The 20,395-nt window shown below is 43.0% G+C and overlaps 1 protein-coding gene and 2 non-coding genes across 3 annotated transcripts in view; 2 read left to right on the plus strand and 1 right to left on the minus strand.

The window, feature by feature from the left end:
* The window catches only part of sspo (SCO-spondin), a 98,798-nt gene that overhangs the window by 18,143 nt on the left and 60,260 nt on the right, over window positions 1-20,395 (minus strand). Inside the window, exons 96-113 of the mRNA XM_069724502.1 lie at window positions 19,081-19,233; window positions 18,934-18,980; window positions 18,641-18,811; window positions 16,342-16,518; window positions 15,476-15,631; window positions 15,136-15,260; window positions 13,396-13,535; window positions 11,701-11,747; window positions 11,378-11,617; window positions 10,096-10,257; window positions 7,564-7,680; window positions 7,308-7,446; window positions 6,211-6,407; window positions 5,925-6,095; window positions 5,635-5,762; window positions 5,410-5,552; window positions 3,948-3,994; window positions 2,565-2,729 (exon numbers count right to left, since the gene is read on the minus strand). Of these exons, the coding sequence (XP_069580603.1) occupies window positions 2,565-2,729; window positions 3,948-3,994; window positions 5,410-5,552; window positions 5,635-5,762; window positions 5,925-6,095; window positions 6,211-6,407; window positions 7,308-7,446; window positions 7,564-7,680; window positions 10,096-10,257; window positions 11,378-11,617; window positions 11,701-11,747; window positions 13,396-13,535; window positions 15,136-15,260; window positions 15,476-15,631; window positions 16,342-16,518; window positions 18,641-18,811; window positions 18,934-18,980; window positions 19,081-19,233 (2,525 nt within the window). The remainder of the gene's footprint in view (window positions 1-2,564; window positions 2,730-3,947; window positions 3,995-5,409; window positions 5,553-5,634; window positions 5,763-5,924; window positions 6,096-6,210; window positions 6,408-7,307; window positions 7,447-7,563; window positions 7,681-10,095; window positions 10,258-11,377; window positions 11,618-11,700; window positions 11,748-13,395; window positions 13,536-15,135; window positions 15,261-15,475; window positions 15,632-16,341; window positions 16,519-18,640; window positions 18,812-18,933; window positions 18,981-19,080; window positions 19,234-20,395) is intronic.
* trnas-uga (transfer RNA serine (anticodon UGA)) lies at window positions 8,486-8,567 on the plus strand. The gene has a single exon. It is a non-coding gene; the product is annotated as a tRNA-Ser (tRNA).
* On the plus strand, window positions 9,026-9,097 carry trnag-ucc (transfer RNA glycine (anticodon UCC)). Its single transcript has one exon. It is a non-coding gene; the product is annotated as a tRNA-Gly (tRNA).

The following is a 20,395-nucleotide window of genomic DNA, read 5'->3' on the forward strand; positions in this document are numbered from 1 at the left end:
ATCTCTTCTTAAAACATTTATTGGAGAGCCTTTGCTGATTTTAGTATGTACAGTATCTATTTCTTTTATACTCTGTTTTAATTGTTTTTATGGTTATTTAACACGATCATTGAGTTGTTAAGGCTTGTTAGAATTCACGGGTCCTTTTCTTTTAATGGCTTATTTTATGTGAAGCACTTTGTAACTGGAGTTTGGAAAAGTGCTCTCCAAATAAAGTTTATTATTATTATTAGTATTATACATGTGTGTTAAATATAGCACATTTATCATTTGATTAAAGGCTCTGTGGTAAGTTGTATCTTTACCAGACACTTTTTGCAGCCATTAACAAGCTTCTGCTGGATTCTGATCAATATTCTGGTGGTATTTGACTTTTCATGGCAGAAGAATTAGATTTCAGTCACATTAGTTGGTTTCCTGGCACGGACCCGACTTTCAAGCACAGTCCACATTTCTGATAGAAGCTGCCAGCTGTGTTCAAACATAATCACCAAGTTAAGACATTTTGGAACTTTTAGCACCACTAAATAATCGAGTTTATTATAACGGGTGATTGTATGTGAATTTTGATCTCAGAATACCCATAATATATGACTATTTGTGCTCCAAATTCTTGATTATTAAAGATATACTGTACACTCACCAGCCACTTTCTTATGTACACCTTGCTCGTACCGTTGGACCCTTTTGTCTTCAGAACTGCCTTAATTCTTAATTCTTGGTGTCATAGATTCAACAAGCTGCTGGAAACATTCCTGAGGTTTCGCTCCATATTGTCATGACAGCATCACCCAGTTGCTGCAGATTTATCAGCTGCACATCTGTGATGTGAATCTCCCGTTGCACCACATCCCAAAGCTTCTATTGGATGTAGATGTGGTGACCGTGGAGGCCGTTGGAGTCCAGTGAACTCATCGTCATGTTCCAGAAACCAGTTTGAGATGATTTGATCTTTGTGACGTGGTGCGTTATCCTGCTGGAAGCAGCCATCAGAAGACGGTCCACTGAGGACATGAAGGGACGGACACGGTCAGCAGCAATACTCAGGTAGGCTGTGGTGTTTAAATGATGCTCAGCTGGTACTAAAGACCCAAAATGGGCCAAGTAAATCCCCCCCCCACACACACACACACACCAAACCACCACCAGCCTGAACCGCTGATACGAGGCAGGATGGATCCATGCTTTCATGTTGTTTTCCGATCTTCTCCTGTCCAATGAGCCGGTGTGAATCCAGCCTCAGTTTGCTGTTGTTAGCTGACAGGAGGACCTGGTGGTCTTCTGCTGCTGGAGTCCGTCTGCTTCAAGCTTCCAGGTGTTGTTCAGGTCTTCTGCATACCTCGGTTGGAACGAGTGCTTATTGGAGTTACTGTTTCCTTTCTATCATCTCCAACCAGGCTGGCTGTTCTCCTTTGACCTCTGACCTCTGACCTCTGGCATCAACGAGACATCTTCGTCCAGAGAACTGCGGCTCACTGGATATTTTCTCTTTGTCGGACCGTTCTCTGTAAAGCTAGAGATGGTTGTGGGTGAAAATCCCAGTAGATCATCAGTTAGTGAATACTCAGACCAGCCCGTCTGGCTCCAACAACCTGCAAATCACTGAAATCACCTTTCTTCCTGTTCTGATGCTCCGTTTGAACTTCAGCAGCTCGTCTTGACCATGTCTACATGCCTCAATGCATTGAGCTGCTGCCGTGTGATTGGTTGATCTGCGTTAACGAGCAGTTGAACAGGTGTACCTAATAAAATGGCCGGTGAGTGTATGTTGTACGCTCATTCTTCCCCAGAAAAAGCCCAATGCTACCATTATTTTCATGTTCATGATGAGTGAATGGAAACTTCTGACCACAATATTTAAAGGTTCAGGATTTCGGAGGATCTGTTGGCAGAACTGTAAGCTAACATTCATGACTATGTTTTCATTAGTTTATCAGTTGAAGCTAAGAATCATTGTGCTTCCATGACCTTAAAATGAGCCCTCATCTAAACAGCTCTCCTTCCATTTAGTTTGCTTTGTTGCAGCTCCACGTCTTTGCAGGAGTCCAGCAATCATATCATTAATTGTTTCGTATGTTTTATTTCGTGGCCACCGTTAGATTCTCTTACACTCTTGGATGTTTAGAGTGTTTAGTTGGTTGTTATCTGCACGCCTGGTTGGAACCAGACCCAATTATACCCCATTAATACGGGTCTGAACACCCTCCTTAGAGAATCGCTGCAGTCGTTGCATCCTCCTGGACGTAGACCTCGGTTTAATTTGAACCAATCAGCATGTGCCGAAACCGGCTGACACTCTGCAACTACCTACGTGTCCAACAAGCCGTTTTTTTTCCTGAGTACAGCATATTCTAAATGTTTTAATGAACTCCAGCAGCTTAACGAGGTGCTGAGAGTTTATTCTGCGCCGAACATTCTGCTCTTTTTTTCCGGTCACTGAGGGTTGAAAAGTGTCAACGCTGCGCTCGTCACTGTCACCAGCCGTCCAGTCAAAGTGAAGGAGGGGCGGGGCTGAAGCGGTTAACCACAGATACTGGTCTCTGATTGGTCCGCCCTTCACTCACCACAGTCAGGGGCCACGCAGGTTGTCGAGAGGTAGTTCAGGCCTTCACACGGGGCCCCTCCATACTGACTGGGCTGCAGGACAAACCTGGTGGACCTCTGTTGGCCTGAACCGCAGCTGGCTGAGCACGGACTCCAGGGGGACCAGCTGGACCACCGACAGTCCACTAGAGGGACACGAGAGGGTCAGACAAATAAATACAAACCAACACTTTCAGGACAGCTTTGATTTTACTTTCATTTACCTGCAACAGCAAAACAGAGGAACATCATCATAGGAGCAATATTAATCTGTTTGTCCAGGAAAATGAAAATACAATGCCCACATCTGTTTATATTAAAGACATTCTGCAACTGATGATTAGTTTGTGGTTTCTCAAATATCCACAATGTAGTAGTTAAGTGAAATGTTTCAATGGTTTTAGATAATGAAAAGAGACTCCCATGTTGGAAATGACCTGACTTAGCCTTTAACGCTGATCAACACTGCTCTCTGGGAAAAGAGAATTCACTACAAACAACAAGATATTCCCAAAACCAAAAGCAGAGAAGAAGCAGGAAAAGATTTAAAGTACACAGCTTAATCAGCTGTGTATTTTAAATCTTTTCCTGCTTCTTCTCTTCTTTTCGATGGTGACAGAGAAAACCCACATGAAACCACGAGGATCACACGTTCAAGAGGACGTGTCACTCAGCTGTTTCTCTTCCGACTATTTGAAGATGGCATTACATGGTTTAGTCCAAACTAAAGAAAGATGTGTTGGATGACCTCCCATTAAGATGTTCCCAAAGATCCAAACACAGTCGTTCTTAGTGTAATTCTGGACAGCACTGATGGATGGGCTAAAATCTAATTGTTACAAATCCTGTTTGTGGTGGCCGTTAAGTGAGTTACCCTGAAACCAGATCGTCCATCATAGAACATTTGGATTGAAACACAAGCTTAAATTCATAAGCAGCATGTGTTATTTAAAGAGTGATTTTTATTTGAGTTTCTTTTGTAATAAAGATTTTTAATGCACCTAAAACTTGAAAATTTGAAGGCAGCTGGAATCCAGCAAAAAAAAAAAAAAAAAAAAAAACAGATGTGAAGTTGATCCTGAAATAAACCTTAAGAATAAAGTAAAAAAAACAACAAAGATGTCATGACATGTTTATGAAACAACAAGCCACTAATGGTCTGTGCCGGCTGTGATTGATGTGACTGTCAGTCAGTTATTTGAGCCAACTGTTCCAGCAGCTGTTACGAACTATAGATAGGTTGACATGTCTATCACAGACCTGACAGTTCAAACAAACATGATTGCTGCTGTTACCTTCATTGCTAAAAAAGAGAGAGGCACTATAAAGTGCAAGAGAAGCAGCTGTGAGAGAGCATCACTCACCGTCACAGAGCTCTGACGTACAGTTGAAGACTCCACCTCGGCACACGCTGGACAAGATTTAAAGAAAAACAAGAGAGTGAAGTCAGATGAGGGAAACATATCTCGGTTATTGTATTATTGAAGAGTGAGACACCAAACCAATCATCACGTCACACGGAGGGACCGATCCGACTATATTACATGACCGCTGTGAGAATGATGAAATGACTTACAGCATGTCTGCTGCGCACCAGACTATCAATTACAGCAGATATCATAGTGACAAACTAGACTGTTGAGAGCACAGTTTGACTGAGACAATGAAATTCAAGTCTTCTGAAGCTCCAGAAAACTTTCAAAAATGAAAAGTGAAAGGAGCAGCATTTTAAGATATGATTTGGTACATGTGTCATAAATAAATCAGACCACGATCAGTGGATCAGACGTCACCTGCTGATCACCATCAGAGGGTCTTTTTCCACAGTAGCCGCTATGCTCTGCTGGAAGGCCGTCCTATTTAATCCAGTACATTTTAAATGAGTGATTGGATGTATTTTCTTAAGTTTTAATGTCTCTATAGGATGTGTGTCATGCCCCAATTCATGAAAAGTTTGGTTATGAGGACTTCTTAGGTCATACAATATACTAATTACTTTAAATCTTAACAATGATGATTGTTATACTAAACATTTTTACTGAGAGTAGGGTGACTTGAGGTCAGAATGACCTTGACCTCTGATCCCCCCAAATATAATCAGTTCATCCTTCCATGAACGGGACAGATGGACATGTAATGCCACTGCATGGAGGCATTACAGTCAAAAACTGTACAGTCTGCACCAAAATATCATACACAAAAGATCAAGTACTCACTGAAGTTAAGAGAAACAAACCAAACACAAGACTTTTAATTTCCTTCTTAGAAATGTGTTTTCAGGTGATATTTAAGCTTCTGTTACAGGTACAGACACCAGTGTGGACTGATACAAGCCAGACTATGTGTTACAGTACAGACCTAAAAAATTATTCATAAGGTTGATTATCGTCTGGTTCATGTCTGGTTCAATAATAGACTCAGGTGACTGGAGGAGAGTTAGATTTAACAAGCACAGCCACTGTGACAAATGTGACACGATGTTCTTAACAACGGAAGGAAGAATACTGACGTTAACAGGCAAATTACCACAAAAGAAACAACGGCATTACAAATTAAAAAACGCTGACGCCACTTCAGTGGAAATGTTTCGTTAAAAGACCCTGAAATCACCATGGTTAACTCCTGAATGCTAAGAACGACGGGTCTGAGAGAGGCTGAACTCTCATAGAAGAAGGAAGTACAGGTCCAGCCTGATGTTCCCTCAGGACTCCTTCAGAGTATCTGGCCTGTGAGTTAAGACAGTTCAAGCTACTTCAGCGGGCCAGATCCAGATGGGAAAGATTAATCTGCTTCAATGAATATATAAACGCATGTATGGTGTCTCACCAGGTGTTGCAGAGGTGCTCTATGACTGTTCCAGGTGCTGTGAAGTCCTCAGTGCTGGCGTTCCAGCTTTGGTAATCAGTCGGCAGAGAGAGCGGTGAACAGGGACATTCAGCATGAAACACACAGGAGCCTCGATGCAATACCTATGAAGGACACAATGAGACTGTTAAGAACCAGACCTGCCGTCCAATAGAACATTTTACATACAAACGAAGGGAGGCAGACCTGTCCGGGAGGGCAGGTGCACCCCGGCGAACAGGGTCCAGGTAAACACTGAGTGTGTGGCCACAGGTCCTCACAGCTGTATGGACAGGAACCTGAACACTCACTGAACACCTGCCCACTGGGACACCCTGCAAAACACACAAAGAACACACACCAAATTACATCTGAGTTTATTCTTCATAACTACTTCACAGCTTATGTCTTCACGGCAGGTTGGTTCAGTTACATTCAGAATTGAACGAGTCGCGTGGTATTGTGTGCGTACTGCTTTCAGTGTGTGTTTGTGTTACCAGGCAGGCAGCTGTTGGTGTTACAGACAGTGTGTTGTTCGAGGGGTCCAACGCAGGCTGTCCCACCGAGCTCTGGCTCTTGAAGGAGTGTCTTGTTCCGCATTGACGACCCTCCACCACACGTGGCGCTGCATTCACTCCAAGTTGACCACTCACTCAACAAACATCCAGCTATGGAGAGAGAGGAAGGAGAGAAATTGAGGACTGACAGGTATGAACAAAGACAACTTTCAGCAGGTTAAATGTACCTATTATTGTGCATTAGGGTGTTTCTACCACTTCAGACCTGGACATGATGGCAGATCACAACTTTCCGTCTGTGTGGTTTCAGCACAAGAGGGACCGCCCGGCGTCTCCTGGCAGTGGCGTTTCCTTGTTGTCCGTCCATGTCCACACGATGCAGAGCACGAGCTCCATCGGCTCCAGGGCTCGTAAACTGGGCAGGGAAGCTCGGTGCACACCAGAGTGCCGCTCTCACACACACTGTAGATGGGAGAGATGAAAACTTTATCCCACGTTTAGAGGAAAAGTAAGGTACCCAGGGTTCTCACACTCAGTCAAATATCACATTCCCTGACCAAAAAGTTGAAATTTCATGACTTGATGAACAGAAAACTTCTGAGCAGACAAGAAACAGCCACATTATTTTATTGGCATCAATTTGCAAGCTCACAGGGGTTTTCAAAGTAAATATTTTCACTGCTTGAACATGCAGCACAATTATGGTCACACAAAACTCGACCCTTCAAAAAAGCTTCTGGACTGGAAGCTAAATTCAATCGTCATATTTCAATGGCCTGTTGGCAATCTTTCTAACTACACCTGTTAGTTGGTTAATATGTTAAAGTTGGTCTGTAACGGTAGTGAACTGTCAACTCGGTATCTGGAGCTCTCGCATTACTTTCACAACAACAATACTGCTGATTTTAGTTTCTGTACCATATTACACATAAAACGAGCACCTTGAAAAAGGTTTTATACAGACTGTGCAAGATGGGAATGTTACACAGTTATTCCGTCTCCCCATGCAGGAACATGAAAAAAGACTACATGGAAAATATCATATTTTGATAAAGGGCAACTAAAGTTTAAATATGCAAACAAAATACCCTGATGTGCCAGGTCATGGCCCAAAAATGGTCAAATCCCCTGAAGTTCCCTGTTAAGAAAATATTTTTTATAATTCCCTGATATTCCCTGAACCAAGGGAACCCTGGGTATCTGAAATCTAATCAAAATTATAGAAAGAAAGTAGGTTATAAAGTCTGAAAGTCTGTTCTAAATCTGAGACATTCTCTATGACAGACCAATATTTTTTACAAGCTCAAACTATTCTAATTTTATCCTCCATCTCAAAAAAAAGTCTAACTAAGATGTTCTCACCAGGTGTTACAATCATTTATAAGTTCTTCCCTTGGGTTGAACTCCAGCGTCCCATTGCCTGATGGGATACCACAGCGACAGTCTGCCAGGGGTACACAGTGGTTGTCCTGCAACAATTGACCTTCTTGGCAACGACAGCCTGACAAAAGAGAAAGAGAGAAAATAAAAGAGAAACAGAATTGAGAAACATGCAGTTTATCCTCTGGGCTGATCCAGTAATAAAATAATTAATTAAGAAGCAGCCATTAATGTTCACCTGGGTGACAGGATCCTTGTAGACACTGCACATGCTCCCACAAGTCAGTGCAACTGCGAGGACAATGATTGGCACAGCTGTCTTGGTAGGTCCGCCCCCGATCCTCACAGCGCTCACCTAGGAAATATTGATAATCAGTCTGTGCCACTATTCATGAAATTGAAATAAAAGACTTAATAAAAAAGCTCACTGCTTGTGTTGCATCACTTGATTTATGTTTTATTGATTCACAGATAAAATGTTATCACCAGAGAGAGCGGTGGAAATGAAAATAAAAATAAGGTGAGCTGAGGCGACACAGCAATACACTCTGAGTTAGCACGTTGAAAAAAATTAAAAATATTTTAAAGAGAAAGAAAATATTGTGATTGTTGGTATTCCTCTGATGACCAAAAATCTACAAAAAAATGCAAATTGTGTGAAAATGCGGTCACATTTTGTAGATATTGTAGAGATTATGTAGGAAATAGTTTGAGATGAAAAATAATGTTTTATTTAATGTTTTCAACGTTTATCTGTTAACGCTAAATTGCTTCTAATGCTATGCCAACAAATACATGATGTGATTTCGAAGCCATCAGTAAAAGTACAACGTAAATTCTCGGAATGACTTTGAGCCAGTGATGGGAGATCGGAGCAGAAATCATGAGAACTCGTCTCTTGGACTTCATTAAAAGACGAGCAACTGTGTCCTATACTAGCGGGAGACGTGACACTGATGTTTGGCCGAATAGGAAAATTCAAGATGTGAAGTTAGAAAAGCAGGTATGAGTGCGCAAGCCTTGTGACTTTCCAACGTTCAAAAGAAGATGCATCAAAGTGTCATCAGCATAACGCATGAATATTGGGTTGTTTGGTTTCCTTGTAAGCGATGTGGGGTGGTTAGAAATTTTATCTCAGGCAAAGACTTTTCCTTAAGCAAGTTGTCGTGGCCGAGTGGTTAAGGCGATGGATTTGAAATCCATTGGGGTCTCCCCTCGCAGGCTCGAATCCTGCCGACAACGAAGGGCTGGTTCCTTTAAGTGCTTAATACTCACTTCATTTCTTAACTGGAAATGGTTTTCTCCTACTATGACAACTGTAATTGTGGTTCTCATACTCGACCCTGATTCAAAGTTTCTGAGAGTCACGAACAACAAAAGCTGTCAGGTAAGACATTCTAAACAAGGAACCAAGAAAGGAAGCTGTCAACTTTAAACAGAAGATATATCGGTGTGTCATCAGCAAAACGCTTGAATGTTGTCTAGCTTGGTTGAGTTGTAAGAGAATTGCTTGATTAGAAATGTTTTCTCAGCCAATTTCGACCTTTGCAGTTGTTGAAGTTCCATGTACCTTCTGCAACTGACGGAATTTCTCGTACTGATTCTCAGAATGACACCTCTTTTATTTGCAATAAAGGCAGAAACGAGACCTGTTTTTCCGCGGACGCCTTTTAGGGAAGCCAAAAGTTACTACTTACAGAGCGATGGTGGTATAATGGTGAGCATAGCTGCCTTCCAAGCAGTTGACCCGGGTTCGATTCCCGGCCATCGCATCTTATTGGCTACCAAGCAGTTGACCCAGTGAACACTACTACTCACGAGTAGTATGTGTAAGAGGTCAATTCCAGAAAGGTCCCGGTGGTACTAATTCTATTCCATTTGACATTCATTAAGGCCACTGAGCTCTCTGGGACTCTCAGAGCTTTAGAGATTTTTTTCATATCCTTCCCTTTAGACAAGCCTTGCCATAGTTATAGTGTGTTGGTCAGTTTGCTCTGACATGCAGTTTAAATTCTTGGACCTATTATAGACATTTGTGTGCCTTTTGAAACTATGTACATCCAGTCCATTTAATTTGCCAAAGGTGAACTCCAGTTAGGTTTTAGACACATCTCCAGGATTGTTTCAGCAAACACGATGGATATAAAATTAAAAAATCCTAATGTAGCACATACTTTTTCCAGTACTGTCAATGTCTTGCAAAAGGTAGTTGGAAAAAATATTTTTGGTTGTAGAGGAAACATTGCCAGTACCAAAAATGACTGCAGTGCTCAAGGTCTGACATCTTGAGCAGTGATATTTATATGGTTACCATCAAATTCATTCAGAAGTTTCCTTTGCTTGATCTTTATAGAACTAAAGTTCAGCAAGATTTAAAAAAAAAAAAAAAGTTTTTTTTTTTTTGAGACATTACCCCAATTTGCTAAGTAATGTAAAAAACAAAGAAAGTGCCAATTACTTTACATAACTTATGGTTTGAAATGCAAATTTATTTATCTAGTCTTTAAAATAAAATTGAAGAAAAGGTGAAGTTTAGAACCACCGTATATATATATATATAAAATATATTAAAAAAATATATATATATATAAAATAAATATATATATATATATTTTTTTACAAGGGACCGAAAAAAGCATCGCTTCTGACAGCTGCTGATGGTTAATGATAGTGAAAATTTCAGCCGTGGTCAAATTCTGTCAAAATCTGATCATAACTTTGAAAGCAAATTGTTATTTATAGGTGGGTTTAAATCTAAATCTTATTGTACCTGGGCAGAGGGCTGTGTTGCATCCTTGGCTCTGTGTCTGCTGGCTCTGACAGCGGGGTCCTGCAGGAGAGGCCAGGGGCCGTCTGTAGCGCTGCCTGACTCCACCACTGCATGGCTCTGCACACGCTGTCCAGACACTCCACACACTCCAGTGACACAGATCTACAAGAGCAGAACGATTATCATTTCCACCCTTGACTCTGTTCTCAGCCTAATTATAATAACTGTAATTATCCCATTGATTGCTGTAATTGCTGTATTTCTAACCGTACTCATCAGCCTCTACAATAACAAAAGTGTTTGTTTTGATGGACTTTTCTTCAAGCATACTTGAGCTGTTGAGATGACACAGTTTAGACTTAACGTTGTTGTATTCATTTAGAGTAAATAAAACCAATGGATATTTTTACTGAGCAGTTTTTACATATTTGAACTCACAATGATGAAGAAAAACACCTCAATTATTTGACGTGCAAATCAAATTGAAGGTCCACCGGGCACGGTGTTACCTCAGAGCCCTTCATATCTACAGAAAATGTAAAGGGCCGGAGAAAACTGGAGGGATGATTGTTAGCATCTTAACTATCTAGTGATGAGAACTAATCATCTGAACCTGCTGCAGTGAACTAAACCACAATAAAACCAATGAAATCCTGGGATCACACTGTAGATTTTTCCTATAGATTCCACAGAAAATGGTCCCTTCTCTCCTGTTGCAAATTAATCCCAACCTATAGATATTAACTTTTAGTTATTCAGTTTAACTAAATAATACAACCATTAATTGAAATCTTTCTGTTGGAAAACTGGGAGGGAATTTGTATTTCCATGTTTCTCTTTATATTGCTTTATCTCCCTCATACAACTGGTCTTCACATCCTTTCATGTTTTATGTGACGTTTTAATTGTCTTGTTGGACCGTTCCATTTGACTTTACTCTTCCCATATTTCAAAACACCCCATTCTCTTTTCCAGAGAACCATGCTGGAGTCATTTCATTACCACAGTCCCCTCTGACCCAATCTGTAAATCACTTTTTCTTTGGTGTCATGCTTGTCAAACTATGACTCGTTCCCTGAGTTTTCTGCATACAATATTTTAAGAGAGCAAAGTGTCAGACAGCTGCAACACGCTGTGGACCAAAACTGTCCTGTTCATTACTTTTCCATGCTGTGGAGGAAAAGAAGGAACTGGAGCTTGACAAAGACTAACTGAGGAACTGACTGCATTTGTGCACTAAGATACTGGAAGTGTGAGTAACCTTTTGTACAAAAACCTTTACCTCTGCAGATGTTAGCATCTGGACAGTCCCTCTCCTCCACCAGTGGTCCTGGACACTGGCTCTCCTCCTCTCGAGTGACTGGAAGACCAGAATCCAGGTCCAAACAGGCCCGGAAGCGCCTCTGGATCGATATCATCTTTGTGCCACTGATAAACCCTGCTGGTGAAGTGCTGTCCTGCAGGGAGGACGAGGGTACACACGGAGAACAGGACGTCCACTCGGACCACTCGCTGAGGATGACTGAAGGATGAGAGGAAGAAGCAGGGTCACAGGATGAAGGAGCTGTTCAGGAAGAAGCTCTTTTCATCACCTCGCTTTCTTACCTTCACATTCTCTCATGTCACACTGCAGAGTCCCGTCATGGCAAAGACTGGAGGACAGAAAAGACAGAAAACCAAAAACAATTTAGTATGTCAAATAGAGTAAGAAATCCCAGACGATGTACAGTGAAAGACAAACAGATAAGCTGAGAAAAAACAACAGTAAATAACATTTAAGATGTAGCACAGGTACAGTGGTAACTATGGCAAAGGTCCTTTACACTGCATTTATATTATGTAGATATACATATTATGCAAGTGTTGTTTCAAATGTGAAATGTGTCTGATAAAACAACAGAAAAACACAAAAGCTTGATGCAACAGATAACAGATTTTGGGTCGTGACAGAAAGAACGAGATCGCGGCTAGAAGCGGCTGAAAACACCCAACCCATCGACCCATCGACCCCCATCGACCCCCATCGACCCATCGACCCATCGACCCCCATCGACCCATCGACCCCCATCGACCCCCATCGACCCATCGACCCCCATCGACCCCCATCGACCCATCGACCCATCGACCCCCATCGACCCCCATCGACCCATCGACCCCCATCGACCCATCGACCCCCATCGACCCCCATCATCGACCCCCATCGACCCCCATCGACCCATCGACCCATCGACCCCCATCGACCCATCGACCCCCATCGACCCCCATCGACCCATCGACCCCCCCATCGACCCATCGACCCCCATCGACCCCCATCGACCCATCGACCCATCAACCCAATCCTGCATAATCAGAGGAAAATGGATGGATGGATGGATGGGTGGATGGATGGATGGATGGGTGGATGGATGGATGATGAATGGATGGATGATGGATGGATGGATGGATGGATGGATGGATGGATGGATGGATGGATGGATGGATGGATGGATGGATGATGGATGGATGGATGGATGGATGGATGGATGGATGGATGGATGGATGGATGGATGGATGGATGGATGGGTGGATGGGTGGATGGATGGATGATGAATGGATGGATGGATGGATGGATGGATGGATGGATGGATGGATGGATGGATGATGGATGGATGGATGGATGGATGATGGATGGATGGATGGATGGATGGATGGATGGATGGATGGATGGATGGATGGATGGATGGATGGATGGATGGATGGATGGATGGATGGATGGATGGATGGATGGATGGATGGATGGATGGATGGATGGATGGATGATGGATGGATGGATGATGGATGGATGGATGGATGGATGGATGGATGGATGGATAATGGATGGATGGATGATGGATGGATGGATGATGGATGGATGGATGGATGGATGATGGATGGATGGATGGATGGATGGATGGATGGATGGATGGATGGATGGATGGATGGATGGATGGATGGATAATGGATGGATGATGAATGGATGGATGGATGGATGGATGGATGGATGGATGGATGGATGGATGGATGGATGGATGGATGGATGGATGGATGGATGGATGGATGGATGGATGGATGGATGATGGATGGATGGATGATGGATGGATGGATGGATGGATGGATGGATGGATGGATGGATGGATGGATGGATGGATGGATGGATGGATGGATGGATGGATGGATGGATGGATGGATGGATGGATGGATGGATGGATGGATGGATGGATGGATGGATGGATGGATGGATGGATAGCAGAAAACATTTGTTTCCAACAGCTGGTGTCTCACCAGGTGCTGCAGCCGATAGTGACGGTGTCCCCCTGAAGGACAGTGACAGGTGAGGGGGGTTGTCCCGAAGCGTGGTGCTGCAGGTGGATGCAGCCACACTCCTCTGCAGGAACACAGGTACCGTTCTGCTGCAGCAGGTCCTGCAAGGAAAACACCATTCATGAAAAACAAGACGTGGAACAGTGGGACAATGTTTTTAGGTCGTTTTTAAAGATGTACAATTAAGAGCCAGCATTTTTTTTCTGAATATATACAATTGTATTGCTGACGGTACAGACGAGGCAAAAAGGTATATTTACGTTGCAGCTATTTTTTTTTTTTAATCATTTACATATTCAGCGACATGAAGCATAAATGTAATCCATAATATCCATTCAAATGAATTATTGGTAACTGTCATGCTCTACAAATCTGGTGATCTGCTTTCTGTTCCATATTTCATTGTCGCTCCTCCCCGCTGCTGTTTTCGTATCATCATCCGTCTGTCAGAACATTTTCAGCTTGTTGCAATAAATCAAAGCTGGAAGTTTTCTAAACTGGGCCAAACAACATTATAAAATTGTCATCACGACTCGTATCAAAATGATGTATTAACAACAATATGCAGCACAGTCCAAAGTCATGCCCGTGTAACTTTGATGAGGCATTAGAGAACACAATTGATCAGAGCTGTTTGGCTGTCCCAGTGTCTTTCCTGTTTTATTTTTGTCCCTCTCTGTGTTTGTATTTTCAGATGTTTCTGCAGCTCATCAATACTCAGTGGAGGCTCCACTTGCTGCTGGTTTCCCCGGTGACTGGAACAGCTGATCCACATTGCTCTAATCAACCCAAACAGTTTATCTCCTCCCGGTCCGGTTCTCCACTTTCGTCAGATTGCTCTGTCTTCCTCTGTGGTAGTTCAACTCTGAGTTTTTCTCTTCGTTTCTTTGTGAACTGATGACGTGTCGCTCAGATCCAGTCCATGTCCAGCCTGCAGGACTCCAGTCTCCAGTTTGCCTTTAGCTTCAGATGAGTTACAACCTGCTCCAGCCCTCACCGGCCCACTTCTTCACCCACCTGCCGCTCCAGTCTGCCTCGATGTGATCGACACCGACCTCGTTCAGCCTACATCATCATCATCATCATCCTTCTCTGTGTTTTCGATGCATCTCTAACCCTTTCTTCCTGAGTGTGTGTGCTGCGTTTGGTTCTCATGTCCGTTCACATAACAAAAATAAAATGCAACTATTTTCACATGTTGATTACAATGAATCAGAACAGACTTTAACATGTTTGTCACTGTCAACTGAAAATACATTTAGATGCTTCCAAATACAGAGTTTGAAATACCTGCTAGGACAAGGAGCTACATTTTTAAGGTAGACATTTTTTAATTGCTCACATGTACATCATATGTATTAAAATATAGATTGTGAGGTGTTTTTAATGTGTCAAATAACAAAACATAAAAACTCTCATTTTGTGATGCATTATATACTAATTTGATTAAACTGTCTCAGTCACATGTGTCCTCTATGACCAGCAAACAAGGCCAATTATTGAAAGGTAATATGTCTTTTACCTTGTCAGTCTCCACAGTTGTCTTTCCTGCCATCACGACTTTCAGAAACTAGCAACCATGAACACTGAAGACACTTTAGCAGGTTTGAATGATCCACTTGACTGTTAGTAAAAACTGTGACTTTTAAAATGTAGACTAAGGAGAGTGATGGATAACTAAAAAGATGTATAAAAACTGACCTGTGGACAGTAACAGCCCGGCGTGCACTCCCTGACACCTGAACACAGATGTTTATGACCCTGCAGTGCACACTGCTTCTCACACGGTGCTCCACAGGCCGAGTACACAAACGGAGCTTCACAGTCTACAAACGGGGGAAAACACATGAAGGTGATGTAATTCTTGGAGAATCCTGCATATATAAATGCTCATACGTACATGCATGGACTCAATCAGACACACTGATGGAATTGAAGACTATTTAAAAGGAACTTGATGTCCTTTGGTTGTTATTTCAGTGGTTTAAGAGAAGTACATATTAAATGCAGCACCGAGAAGTGTTGACCAGCGTTAACTCACCATCACACTGACTGAGGCTGCACGCTCTGCTCTGTGTTTCTACAGGAGTGCACTGTTGCCCCCTGGTGGCTGAGGACAGAGCCACACGGTAGCGCTGCTGCCTCTGAGACTCACAGGAGCACTGAGACCAAACGCTCCACGCTGACATGGGGCAGCCTGCAGAAGATGTTGGGTAAGATAAAGTTATTTATGGTTCACTTCAATCTGTGAGGCATCACTTGAACTTGGTTGTAAATTAGATCCTAGTCAGCCTATTGTTAGGTTAATCATTGTGTAATGCATATATTTATTCACTAAGCATTAAGTTATCCTCTTGTACAATCAACATAAAGCTGGCATCTTGAACTACAGTACATTTAAAGCAGAAACAAAAATGTGATTAACACCCAGACAAAGTATAACAGAGTTCACTAATATCTGATCAATCATGGCATTAATTATTGGAACAGTTTAGTTAATGACAGCGCTGGATTATATGTTATGAATTGATTTACATATACGATCTGTAAGTCATATTTGAGAACAGTTGCATCTACAGTGAATTTAAACCAAACGTCAGGACATCCAGAATATTCAACTGGTCGTCCAGTAATTACCATCATCTTTCAAATAATAGCCATTCATGTTAATTTGAATGGTTACCTGAGAGCTGGTGCAGCAGCAACCCAACAGTTCAAAAATGTTTTAATCGCACAGAAAACAATGATTTATACTGATTAGACTGCTGACCGCTGCTGTGTGTGTGTGTGTGTGTGTGTGTGTGTGTGTGTGTGTGTGTGTGTGTGTGTGTGTGTGTGTGTGTGTGTGTGTGTGTGTGTGTGTGTGTGTGTGTGTGTGTGTGTGTGTGTGTGTGTGTGTGTGTGTACCTGGACAGGGCTGTTTGTAGCACAGCTGGGTCTCCTCTCTGTTCCTCTCATCCTCCACCTCATCGGGACACCCTGCATCTCCTCCCTCCTCACACACGCACATCCTGTGGCGGGACACAGACCCCGCCCCACAGCTCCGGGAGCACGGTGACCATGGCGACCAGGGGCAAAAGTCATCTGTTGATCAGGGGTTCAATATGAAAAGATTTTCAATTCAATTTTATTTTTTTTATATTTATTTATAAAGCGCCAAATCACAACAGGTTATTTCATGGCACTTAACACATTAAAGTCTTTACAGCAGAACTTTACAACATTATACAGAGAAACCAACAATTCAACAATTCCCACATAAGCTAGGAGGGAAAAACTCCTCTTTAAGGGAGAAAAACCTCCAACAGAGGGAAGGAAAAAGAGGTGGAGAACATCTGTTAACAGAACCAGGATCAGAGGTGGGCGGAGCATCTGTTAACAGAACCAGGATCAGAGGTGGGCGGAGCTTCTGTTAACAGAACCAGGATCAGAGGTCGGAGGAGCATCTGTTAACAGAACCAGGATCAGAGGTGGGCGGAGCTTCTGTTAACAGAACCAGGATCAGAGGTCGGAGGAGCATCTGTTAACAGAACCAGGATCAGAGGTGGGCGGAGCTTCTGTTAACAGAACCAGGATCAGAGGTGGGAGGAGCATCTGCCTCGACCGGTTGGGGTGAGAGGAGAGCAGAGAGAGAAAAGGACAGCATAGAGATAGAAGAGAAGAACTGTTGGTGGAGACGACAATCACAGAGCAGAGACATGCAGCTCCATGACGGGACATCTGGAAAAGAAAGAAGAGAAACTACACGAGTGAAGGAACTGAATGGAGACAACAGATAATAAGAAGAAACTATGGGAGAGAAGAAGCATGAAGTTAATGAGATGTGATGGTGAGATATGAGTTATAGAGAGTTAAAGAGTGAGAGGAAAGAATCTCAGCGCATCACGAGGTTCCCCAGCAGCCTCGGCCTATAACAGCAGAACTGCAGGATGGTTCAGGTTCACCTGAGCAGCTCCAACTATAAACTTTATCAAAAAGGAAAGTTTTGAATCCAATCTTAAAACTAGAGAGTTTCTGCCCTCGAACACAAACTGGGAGCCTGAAAACTGAAGCTCCGCCTCCCATTCTACTTTTGGAAACTCTGGGAACCACAAGTAGACCAGCGTTCTGAGATAGAAGTGCTCTTTCAGGATGATGTGGTTCTATAAGATCTGTCAGGATGATGTGGTTCTGTAAGATCTGTCAGGATGATGTGGTTCTATAAGATCTCTATCAGGATGATGTGGTTCTGTAAGATCTGTCAGGATGATGTGGTTCTATAAGATCTGTCAGGATGATGTGGTTCTATAAGATCTCTATCAGGATGATGTGGTTCTGTAAGATCTGTCAGGATGATGTGGTTCTGTAAGATCTGTCAGGATGATGTGGTTCTATAAGATCTGTCAGGACGATGTGGTTCTATAAGATCTCTATGAGGATGATGTGGTTCTGTAAGATCTGTCAGGATGATGTGGTTCTCTAAGATCTGTCAGGATGATATGGTTCTGTAAGATCTGTCAGGATGATGTGGTTCTGTAAGATCTGTCAGGATGATGTGGTTCTGTAAGATCTGTCAGGATGATGTGGTTCTATAAGATCTCTGAGATCAGATGGAACGTGGTCATGAAGAGCTTCGTAAGTGAACAAGAGAATTTTAAATTATATTCTTGATTTAACAGGAAGCCAATAAAGAGAAGCTAAAACAAGAGAGTTCGTATGAACTCTATTTTCCTTCATAAAGTTTACATGCAAATAATGTGTCACGTCTTTGGTGAAAGGTCCTTTTTTTGACGGCTACAAATGGATGAATGAATGCATTATTTTATGAATGGTTGAATGAATGAGTGGATGAGCGGATGAGTGGATGGATGGATGAGTGGGTGAGTGGATGGATGGATGAGTGGGTGAGTGGATGGATGGATGGATGAGTGGATGAATGAATTATTTTATGAATGGTTGAATGAATGAATGAATTAATGAATTAATGAATTAATGAATTAATGAATTAATGAATGAGCGGATGTATGGATGAGTGGATGGATGATAGATGGGTGAGTGGATGGATGGATAGATGGGTGAGTGGATGGATGGATGAGTGGATGGATGGATAGATGGGTGAGTGGATGGATGGATAGATGGGTGAGTGGATGGATGGATGAGTGGATGGATGGATGGATAGATGGGTGAATGGATGAATGGATGAACACATGTTTGAGCGTATACACACCCAGACAGGGAGGGGCCTGGCAGGGCTGGGTTTCTCTGTCCGGCCCGCTGCAGTGAGACCCGTTGTTTCGTGGTGGAGGGTTGATGCAGGCTCGGCTTCGAATGTGTGTTCCCCGACCACAAGTCATGGAGCAGTCGGACCACACCGACCAGGGCGTCCAGCCACCGTCCACTGGAGACAGAACCGAGGACGTGGTCACGTGACGTTTATCTTCACGAGATCATCCGGCTGCAGTCGAACTCTTGTTATTCTACCGTATTACTGTGTACTCTAAAATAAATCCAGTGACCTACCTCTGCACTCAATGTCTTGGCAGTAAACTCCCTCTGGGGTGCACGTGCTAGGACGCAAAACAAAGAGAGTTGAAAAAAGTGGCATCTTTTTTCAGGGCAAATCCTTTCTCAGCCAAATCTTTGTGTGTTCGCCTTCATCCGTCTCACCATTGTTTGCACTCTCCCTGGACCCAGGTGTCTCCCACACTGAGCTGCTGGTCGTCAAGGAGACAGAGAGGCGGACATTGTCCTGGGCTGCAGGCTTTGTGCTGGACTTCCTCAAAGTTGCAATCTGTTCCTTCAGTCTCTGGGATCAGAGACCTGGCACACAACACAACACAACACAACACAACACAACACAACACAACACAACACAACACAACACAACACCACACCACACCACACCACACCACACCACACCACACCACACCACACCACAACACAACACAACACAACACAACACAACACAACACAACACCACACCACACCACACCACACCACACCACACCACCACACCACACCACACCACAACACAACACAACACAACACAACACAACACAACACAACACAACACAACACAACACAACACAACACAACACAACACAGAGGTTAACTGGAACGCCTGCTGGGAGACTCAGAAAATCAAAATGTAATTGGTTCAAAAGATTTATAGCCACATGACGTATTGTGCAAAGAATGACCTCAAACATGCAGTCAGAGTCATAAAGAAGAAGTCAGGCTGCTGTTCCTGGATTTTATTCATCATTCAGTTGTAATAAAATCACCACTGTGTAACCAACAGACTCCAGTCAGTCAGGAACCACAACACAGTGTCCTGAGCCCCTCTGAGCTGTACAGACTCCTGACCTACGACCCCGCCATACCTTCACTTCCTGAGAATTCAATTCAATTCAACTTTATTTATAAAGCGCCAAATCACAACACAGGTTATTTCATGGCACTTAACATATTAAAGTCCTTACAGCAAGACTTTACAATATTATACAGAGAAACCAACAATTCAACAATTCCCACATAAGCTAGGAGGGAAAAAACTCCTCTTTAAGGGAGAAAAACCTCCAACAGAGGGAAGGAAAAAGAGGTGGGCGGAGCATCTGTTAACAGAACCAGAGTCAGAGGTGGGCGGAGCATCTGTTAACAGAACCAGGCTCAGAGGTGGGCGGAGCATCTGTTAACAGAACCAGGCTCAGAGGTGGGCGGAGCTTCTGCCTCGACCTGTTGGGGTGAGAGGAGAACAGAGAGAGAAAAGGACAGCATAGAGATAGAAGAGAAGAACTGTTGGTGGAGACGACAATCACAGAGCAGAGACATGCAGCTCCATGACGGGACATCTGGAAAAGAAAGAAGAGAAACTACACGAGTGAAGGAACTGAATGGAGACAACAGATAATAAGAAAAAAGCTATGGGAGAGAAAAAGATGGTGAGGTATGAGTCAGTTAAAGAGTAGGAGGAAGGATTTTC

The sequence above is a fragment of the Brachyistius frenatus genome, unplaced genomic scaffold (assembly GCF_029030835.1).
Source record: "Brachyistius frenatus isolate BFR_SWC_R1_liver_20210118 unplaced genomic scaffold, ASM2903083v1 Contig_379, whole genome shotgun sequence".
Taxonomy (NCBI): Eukaryota; Metazoa; Chordata; class Actinopteri; family Embiotocidae; genus Brachyistius; species Brachyistius frenatus.